Below are 9,794 nucleotides of genomic sequence, written 5' to 3'. Positions count from 1 at the left end.
GTAGTATAAAATAGTAATAAACAGAAAAAAAAAAAAAAAAAAAACAAAGAGAGAAAGGAAACAACACCATGGTTTCATAATTGCCATTTTTATAAAACCACCACTGCAAATCGCGTCGTCGTTCTCCGATCACTTTCAATCTCTCCGGCGCCACCGAGCGGCGGTTTTCATTTCCGATCAATTTTCCGGTGAGGTACGATTCTCCACCTGAAGACAAATAAACTTGCTAATTTAACCGTTTCGGTTCCGGCGAAGGGATCGGATTGGTTTTGCTTCAGATCTGGGAGTGTATGCTAGGGGATTTCTGTTGACTTTGGTTTAGGGCTTTCTGTATTGGATTGTGTATGTGAATTTGAGCTGAATTATAGGGGATATGTTTGTTGCGGATTTAGGATTTTCGATGGAACCGGGAACGAGAGTTCCTGGCCCTTCTGGGGTTGTAGTCAAGAATAGGGGCTCTTCAGGGTGTTTGATTGTTAGAAAGAATGGGGATGGTGGTTTGGGTGGTGGTGTTGTTGGTGGTTCTTCCGGCTCGAGGAAGCCGTCTGGATCGAAGAAAGTGAGGAAAAGGCCCAAGGTTGTTATGAGTGATTCAGAATCGAGCGATGAGCAGCTATTGATGCCTCCTGCCAGGAAGCTTGGCCCGGAGACTATTCGAGTTTGTAATGGTTTGACTGCGATAGAGCGCGGTATGGTTGGCACTGGCACCGACAGCGGTGAAGTCAGTAGGAAGAGGGAGAGAGTTGAGGAAACTAGACGTAATGGGGATGGCGTGGTCGAGGAGAATGGCTTGGAGAGGAGGGGGAAGAAACAACGTACATTGGAGGTGTTTGATTTTGATGAGTACGATGGTATGGATGTGGAGTTGATGAGAAGGAGGCGTTTCGATAATAATGGGGTTGGTTTAGGTGGAGGGAGGCCGATGGGAACCGTGCACGCGGCTAGAGGTAGCGTTGATAGGGAATTTGAGACCGGTTCAAGCAGGCACATTGTGGAAAAGAGGAAAAAATCCTATCATGACCGAGCAAGTGGCTTGAATCTGGGAGACAGTGTGGACCATAGTAAGTTTAAGAAGAGTAGGGATAGAGCTCAGCGTCCTCTACCCTCGTTGAGGGAGAAGTTTACTTCTGATGAGCCCATTAGGGTTCAAGGGAAAAATGGTGTTTTGAAGGTGATGGTTAATAAGAAGAAGGCAGGTGAGCCACTACTACACTATGACCGCCGCAAGCCTACAGACAGCAGACAAAGTTTGAGGGCTGAGGGCACTTCTAAGAGGAATGATCTGATCCGTCCTTCATCACACGTGGAAACAAAACCTGCTAAGAAACAGGGTTTTCTTGTTAGGCCAGAGAAGAAACAGATAGCAACAAGAAAATTATTACCAAGTAAGGACAGAAAGGTTGATGAGCAGGATTCAGATAACAGTGATGCATCATTAAATCTGGGAGTAAAAAATATTAAAGCTTGTAAATCTTCAAAGAAGATAACCTCTGATAATGTACTGACTCCTAAGCAAGAAAAACTCCCAGCTACAAAAACTAAAGAAGGAAAAATCAGGCGCGGCAGCGGCACAGAAAAGCAGAAACTGCGAGAACAGATACGGGAGATGCTCCTGAATGCAGGTTGGACAATAGACTATCGCCCGCGAAGGAATAGAGATTATCTAGATGCAGTTTACATTAATCCCGTGGGGACAGCCTATTGGTCCATCATCAAGGCCTATGAAGCTCTTCAAAAGCAATTGAATTATGATGATCATGAGGCCAAAGCCAAAGGGGAGAATTCTTTTGCTCCTATCTCTGATGATGTGCTCTGTCAATTGACAAGGAAAACTCGGAAGAAGATGGAGAAAGACTTGTTGAAGAACAAGCAAAGAGATGATAGTGATAGTGATAGTGGAAAAGAGCCGCAGATTAAAAGAATTGCCAGAAAAAAGCATGATATGAATGAAACCGATAGTGATAGCAATGACGAGAAGTTAAGCTCCTTTATGAATCAAGGAAGTAAATCAATGAAAGCTAAAATGAACGAAAATGCTGTTAGTGGTGCTAGCTCTAAAAGCCAGAATGCTAGCCATCGCTCAAATGATGTAACTGAAAAGTCATTCTCAGGAAATGATCCTCATCTCCTTAATGGAAGAAAAAGTAGAAAACATGGAAGGTGCACTTTATTAGTTCGTAGTTCAAACAAGGGATTGAATTCAGAATCTGATGGCTTTGTTCCATATTTGGGCAAACGAACAGTGCTTTCCTGGTTGGTTGACTCAGGGGTAGTAGAGGTAGGCCAAAAGGTTCAGTACCGTAGAAGGAAGCGAGTATTGCTGGAGGGATGGATCACAAAAGAAGGCATTCATTGTGGCTGCTGTAGTAAGATCCTCACAGTTTCGAAGTTTGAGCTTCATGCAGGGAGCAAATTTCCCCAGCCATATCAAAACATATATTTGGATTCTGGAGTTTCTCTTCTACAGTGCCAGATAGATGCATGGGAAAGACAAGAGAATTCTGAGAAAATCAGTTTCCATTCAGTAGATATTGATGGTAATGACCCAAATGATGACACCTGTGGTATATGTGGAGATGGAGGGGATTTAATCTGTTGTGATGGTTGTCCATCGACATTTCATCAGAATTGCTTGGATATACAGGTATGTATTCTGCTTTTAGCCAGATGAATATTTTTTATTGTATAAGTTGTCGAGGTCTGATGGTTTTGTCTAGGCTCCTACTTTTTTCTTAGCTTAAGTGCACTTTTAGTCCCTCAAGTTTGTATTGCGTGTGATTTAAGTCCCTTGATTTGTTTTTTAAGTTAACCAAGCTCCTCTTTTTCTAACATTAAGCAAATTTGAATTTGATCCATAGTCATTTTTACCTACCTAAAATTAAGCAATTTGTTTTTTTTTGTTGTGAAATTTAATGCTTCAGTTGGTGAATTTGAGCGAAAGATGATTTCAAGTGATTTAATAATCGATTCAATTTATCAATCTTTAGTAGAAAATATTAATTTGAGAGTTTTAAGCAGAAGGAAAGTGTATGAGTAGCTAAATACGCCAATTAAATTGAGGGATTAAATTTGCTAAAAAAGTTATTAGAGGTACCAAAGTTACACATTAGTTATAATAGAGGGATTGGAAGTCTAATTAAGTCTTTTTTAAGGAGGCCACGGGGGTGGGCCTTATTAGGATGTGTTGTCAATGATGGTTTTATCAGAGAGATAGTCTAATTTCTTCATTGGGAAGTTTGTTTCGCAGATGTCTGGAGGAGAGGGAAAGGAGCCTATATTATTAATTTTTAGTTTTTACTTTTGTTGAGTGACTTCATGGATATGCTGAATTGCTGATGATTGGTATTCTGGGATACTTTTTTCTTGACTTACAATGTTCGAATGGAATGGCCATTGTTAAGGGAAGTTCTGTAAATGATAATTTTTATGCCTGGAACAGTGGAACTTTATTGTGATGAATCAACAGGAGATGTATTGCTGAAAAACGAAAATGATTAAATTTATTTTTTTATTCTCTGTAGCATGTTGAATGGTTTTTTTCTTCGTCATAAAAGTAAGGTCTAGTGTACCAATACAAGAAATCTAGAATTATTTATACCTGACTATGATGTTATTGATACCTTAGTTCAGTAACATAGTTAGTGAGGATTATTTTCAGTCTGAGTAACTCATTTATTTTGTTGCAGATGCTTCCCCCTGGGGAATGGCATTGTCCAAATTGCACCTGTAAATTTTGTGGACTAGCCAGTGTAGCTATTGGCGGAGAAGATAATGCAACTGTATCTGCGCTGCATGCTTGTGACTTGTGCGAGAAAAAATGTATGTAATTTATCCTTGTTTAGATTTGAAGTTCCTTAAATATGGTCTGTGTTTTTTCCCCTTAGTTCCATTTTTCATTGAATAAACAACTTTCTGTTTTTATAGATCATGATTGTTGTACCAAGGATATGGGTGCCGTTCATACTAACTTCAATGCGTCAGGGCCTTCCTTTTGTGGAAAAGGCTGCAAAGAGGTAAACCTTTACATGTTCTTGTGAACTAGTTTATAGACTTTACCTTTTAAGAGTCACAGATTTCTTCTTTATAAGAAATATTGTATTTTGATGTTTGTTAAACTGAAAATTGACAAAAAAAAAAACAGCAAAACCAAAGGGAACTCTCATAGCTGTAAGGCTTGATTATGAATTTCATTCTTTATGCTTTTGCAGCTTTTTGAGCACTTGAACAAGTACCTTGGTACCAAGCACGAACTTGATGCAGGCTTTACATGGTCTCTTATTCATAGAACAGCTGATGACTCAAAGGCAGGTAATAGGGGAATTACCCAGAGGGTGGAATGCAACTCCAAGCTAGCTGTTGCACTGACCATGATGGATGAATGCTTTTTACCTGTTGTTGATAGGAGGAGTGGGATCAATTTAATCCATAATGTTTTGTATAATACTGGGTAAGAACTAACAAGCACGGAAGAACCATATATTGTTTGATACACGAGACACCTCATTTTTTTTAAGATGATGGTTGAATGCATGCCTGATTTTGTTTGTTATTGTTTTAGCATTTGAAGAACTGTGAATTAGTGGTTGCTTCCCTTTTATTGTTTTTCATTTTAGTTTTATTGGAGTGAGATTGTTTGCTAATTTAAGTAGGTAGAGAGGGGATAGATACATTTATGAAAATGATATTATCAAGTGAATTGTTGTTACTAAAATTGGAAGGTGCTTACAGAGTGATCTGCCGACTGCCATGAATTTCAACATTTTGCCTGATGCTCCATCTCCGTCAATTTCGAAATTCGAATTATTGACTCTTTTTTAACAAACAGTAGGCAATGCCTTATATTCTTTCTGTATCATAATGTAGCTTTTGAATATAGAAAAAATATTATTGGTAAACAGGAGGAAAAGTACAACCAGTGGGGGGACAATATATTTTCCATACTAGAAAATTGAAAAGAATAAGAATGTAATATAAAAATTCTAGATGCAGCAAGGCTATCCAATCCCTGTAGCCTGTAAACAAGAAAGGCAAAACCCCTTTGGAACAACCTTGAGCCAAGAACCACTACAAAACCATAAACACAATCCTATTCCAAATAAAATATAGCGTGAGTTAGACTCTCAAGATGCTGGCAATGGGATGTAGTTTAGCATAAAAAGGTAAGATTTTGATAGGTGTGTAGCCCATCCTGATTTGCCACTGAATGTCTAAGGCTGAAGCATAGATAGCTCATGTCATGCAACTATGTTGACAAAATAAGTTCAATCCTTCCTCAAGACAGCAATATGATAGGTGCAGTTTTAAAGATAACATTGTCCTTTCAGATTTCTGTTTTTTCTGTATTTTTTTTGCCTTAGTTGTTCTTTTATATTTTCAGCCTTAGCTCTTCTTTCTTTTCTTATTTAAATGGCTAGTTTTTTTTCCCTGTTTTGTCTTGTTCTATTAAATACATTTCATGTTGTGGATTTCACTATTTTGACAGCATGAATACTTTCTTGATATTATCATTTGTTGTAAGACGCATACTTTGTAAACTTTATGGATTTTTTTGCTCTCATTTTTTTGCAGGTCAAACTTCAGTCGGCTGAATTATAGTGGCTTTTATACTGCTATTTTGGAGAGAGGGGATGAAATAATTTCTGCAGCATCTATCAGGTACTATGCCATCAGATTTTGCAATTTTAATTCTTTTAGTCGGGATTCTTTTGCCTTCATGTATTTAGATTAGAAAAAAAAAGTATAAACTATGTGTATGTTACTTATTTATTACTATGCAAAATGAGAATAAACTCACTTGTGGGCTATTCAATATCTTAGATTCCATGGGACCAAGTTAGCAGAGATGCCATTCATTGGAACTCGCCATGTGTATAGGCATCAGGGAATGTGCCGCCGGCTTTTTTCTGCCATAGAATTGGTAACCTTCACAGCTATTGTTTTGTGATTTTCTTTTTCTGATATCTATAAAACTTTGGCAGGCATTTGTCATTTTGCATACAAATTTTTCATGATACTAAAATGTTCTTATCTTAATCTCTACTTCCACATACGAAGGCTCTTTGCTCTCTGAAGGTTGAGGAACTGGTTATTCCCGCAATTTCTGAACTCATTCATACATGGACAACAGTTTTTGGCTTTACACATCTTGAGGAATCACTCAGGCGAGAAATGAGGTCATTGAACATGTTGGTCTTCCCTGGCATTCATATGTTACAGAAGCAGCTAGTTGAGCAAGGTAAACTAAAGGGTAATATGACCATTGAGTGTGTTGGCTTGTTTCCTTTATAAAATTTCAACATATTAATATATACTGTAAATATGTTTGATTTTTCTATTTCAACAGGTGCTGAGAAAATTGAAAATGGAGATTTGGTTTGTATTAAGCCCAATAAGGCTAATAAGTTAGCTATGGATTCCTTGACTCTGCAAGATCCTCATGGAAGTAATGATGCTGGTTCAAATCCCGCCAATGTGTTAAGCAATGAATGTAGTGATACTTCTCAAGATCTAAACAATCAAGTTTTGATTGGCAGTACTGTATGCTCCAAATCTCATTCTGAGGAAAGATTATCTGATTCTGATTCGGATGATTGTGCTTCACCTTCTAGCACTAGTCATGGAGTGCTCAAAAAGAAAAATAAATTAGCGATAACTTCTCCTGTTAATGATAAATCGCATCCTTCTCCAAAATGTCAACTCATTTCACCAAATGACTTTTCTATGACTAGTCTTCCATTGGATGCTCCAGATTGCCATGAAATTCCAGCTTTGGATCCTAAAACTGTTGCTTCTGACCCTGGTACTGCAAAAAACCTTGTTGATACTGTTTCTGACAGGAATTGCCATGCTGTCACTGATATGAATTGTGATTCACCAAAGCTCAACAGAAATCCAGTGTTGGATTCTCAAGTGGCTAATAATGATTTTGCTTTAAAAGAGGTTGATTTAAGTGATGCATGTGATGAGGTTCTTGGAGCTGGTCCCTCAATGAATTTATCTCAATAGCCAAGGAGAATAAGGAAAATGTAGATGTCCCTGGTTCTGCTCTTAATCATGCTGGTGAGAGTTCCTTGCTGGTAAGATCTGATTTGAAAGATGAAATTGCATGTGAGAGGGAAAGGAATCTACATTTGGAAAGAGAAGTTGCCTCAAATGAAGTGCCTTTTGATAAAACTGGCTTAAATGCTTCTAGTGATGGTTCTGACACTGATCCCGCATAAGAGAATGGTCAAGTCTAAGAGTGCTGATGTTTTTAGTTCACAGCTCAAGCACGTGACTCTCACAATTTTTCTGTCAAAGATCCAATGCCTTGTATGCAATCAATTTTTCAAGGCTTTGGAGCTTGTGTCATGCCTTAATCTGGATAGTATGAGAAGGTTATATTGATTTCAGGGGAACTAGTAATTGGTCCCTTGTATTGTTGTTTAAGTATGAATTTCTCAAGATTCTAAGTTAACTTCATTTCACGTGAATATTTCTTCTGCCAAAACACTTCGAGGTTGCTGCTTTTGGCTCAAGATCTGTGTCCAATTCATGGTCGAATAGGTGAAGTTGCTTGACTGTAATATGCACCAATCCTGCATAGTTCATACCCTTTGAGTGTAGTATGTAATTATTAGGCTTAATCCAGTTTTTGGTCCCTATCCTTTGTCATAAATATGGCTTTAGTCCCTCGCCGGAGCAAAGGTGGGGATTGGTCCCCAGTTTTTGGCAAAATAGTTGGCTTTGGTCCTTCCGACCGGTTGAGTCAACGCCGGAGCTCCGCCAGCTGATGTGGCTCTTGCCACGTCAATTAATGAGCCTCGCTGGATTTTTTTTTCTTTTTTCATTAAATTAAAATAAATTTAAGACACACTAATTAATAATTAAATTAGCTAACAACATCATCTTCATTCATTGCATTTTCTTCATCATTATCAACATCATCTTCAATCCATCATCATTATAAAAAAACCGAATTCATACTTGCAAAGAAAAACCCAGATCTGGTCTACAACCCATCATCTTCAACCCATCATCATGTTACGACACTGTCAAACCACCCCCACAAAAACAGAGATCCCAGAAACATCTATGAGAACCCAGAAACAATCCAACCCAGAAATCAAAGCAATTGAACCCAAAAACAGAGATCCTCATGACTTAAACACATAGCATCTCTCCCTAGCAATCAAAAGCAATTGAACCCAAAAACCATTGAATGAAGCCAAGAAACTCAGAAACCAAACCCAAAACTCTGGACATAGATCTTGGTGTGGTGGTGGCAGAGAGTTGATCGAAGACTTGGGGGGTTTTTTGGGTTCGGAGAGACCCTGATAGACGAAGAGAAGAGGATGACGGTGATGAGTTTGGAGAAAATGGGTTTTGTGAGTGGAGAAGAGAAGAGGTCTGGGTGTTGAAGAGAAAATGGGTTTGTGGGTGGAGAAGAAAGGGAATGGAAGCAGATCGAAGAAGAAAGGGAATGATAATCAATGAATGAAGGAATTAAGGGTTGCTCGTTGAGTGAAACCACCAATAATGGCGGTGGTTGGCGTTGCTATGAAGGGAAGGAAATGGAAAAGGGGGAATTGGGGACAACGATGCAGCAAAATTGAAAATTCATTACTACTTTGATTTATTTTATTTTAAATAAATGAATGATTTAATTAGGTGAATGATTAATTAAGAAGAAGAGATTTAAGGGTTTTAACTTTTAATTATGGTTTTTTATTTTTAGAATTTTAATGAAAAAAGAAAAAAAAATCCAGCGTGGCTCATTAATTGACGTGGCAAGGGCCACGTCAGCTGGCGGAGCTCCGGCGTTGACCCAACCGGTCGGAAGGACCAAAGCCAATTATTTTGCCAAAAACTGGGGACCAATCCCCACCTTTACTCCGGCGAGAGACTAAAGTCATATTTATGACAAAGGATAGGGACCAAAAACTGGATTAAGCCTAATTATTATTGTCTTCGTTAATTTTGGTTTGATGAGCAAAATAGCCATAGATGGAAGCAAGAGACTTTTTTTTCTTTTTCATTTCAATCCCAGCACCTTCTCCTCTGCATTGTCTTGAATATGATTGCGGTATAGATCAGAAACCTTACGTGGATGCAGTGTGCAGTAAATAACAACTTGGTTCTGTTTAGGCCTTTGTTTGTAAAGGGTTTTGTGGCCTGGGTTGGTGAGGTTTCGATTTTATTCCTTTTACTCTTTTGTAATTAAGGTTATGAGAATGCTTTTATAGCGGTAATTTGATGCCGTCTCGAATAACATTCTTGTTCTTTTTCGTGTCTAAAGAATTGTAGCTCTATTCTCATTTCAATTGAGGTTTTGATTATCATCATTCGTCTGGATATGTTTATTAAGTGAGATCAAAATGATGTGTTAGATGTTTAGAGACTGGTGCAACTCCACATTGATGAATGCAAGATGTTAATTACCTGACATTATAGATTTTTAATATATCATGTTGGACAAGTGAAATTGCACCCGGCTGAACCTCTTTAACCCAAATAGAGTTCGGAAAGAGCTAGAGTTTTTATTAGAAAATATTTATCAAACGAATAAAAGAAAACTCAAAATAATAAAAAATTGAAACTAATAGCTCAAGGGTTGGTATAAAAACTAATCGCTGGAGGGCGGGTAGCTCGGATTGTAATTCATTTCTGTAATTTGATTTAAGTTAAAACGCTAATATTTTACACATTAATTTTTCATCAATCCAACACTTGAATAATATAATATTCTCAATTAATGTTCAAATTAATAAAGTTTAACTTTCATGAAAAAATTCATTTCAACAAAAAAAAAAACT

The 9,794-nt window shown here is 37.8% G+C and overlaps 1 protein-coding gene across 1 annotated transcript; it reads left to right on the top strand.

The window, feature by feature from the left end:
* Positions 1 to 7,517, top strand: LOC130716705 (uncharacterized). Its single transcript, XM_057566707.1, has 8 exons — positions 1 to 2,644; positions 3,687 to 3,819; positions 3,925 to 4,013; positions 4,209 to 4,447; positions 5,569 to 5,655; positions 5,818 to 5,917; positions 6,055 to 6,235; positions 6,344 to 7,517. Exons 1-8 carry the CDS (start codon positions 374 to 376, stop codon positions 7,003 to 7,005), a joined length of 3,762 nt encoding a protein of 1,253 aa, XP_057422690.1. The 5' UTR covers positions 1 to 373; the 3' UTR covers positions 7,006 to 7,517.
* The last annotated feature ends 2,277 nt before the right edge of the window (positions 7,518 to 9,794 follow it).

This window comes from Lotus japonicus, chromosome 5 (assembly GCF_012489685.1).
Source record: "Lotus japonicus ecotype B-129 chromosome 5, LjGifu_v1.2".
NCBI classification, from domain to species: Eukaryota; Viridiplantae; Streptophyta; class Magnoliopsida; order Fabales; family Fabaceae; genus Lotus; species Lotus japonicus.
The sequence above is the reverse complement of the archived record's forward strand: the minus strand, read 5'-3'. Positions and strand labels throughout refer to the sequence as shown.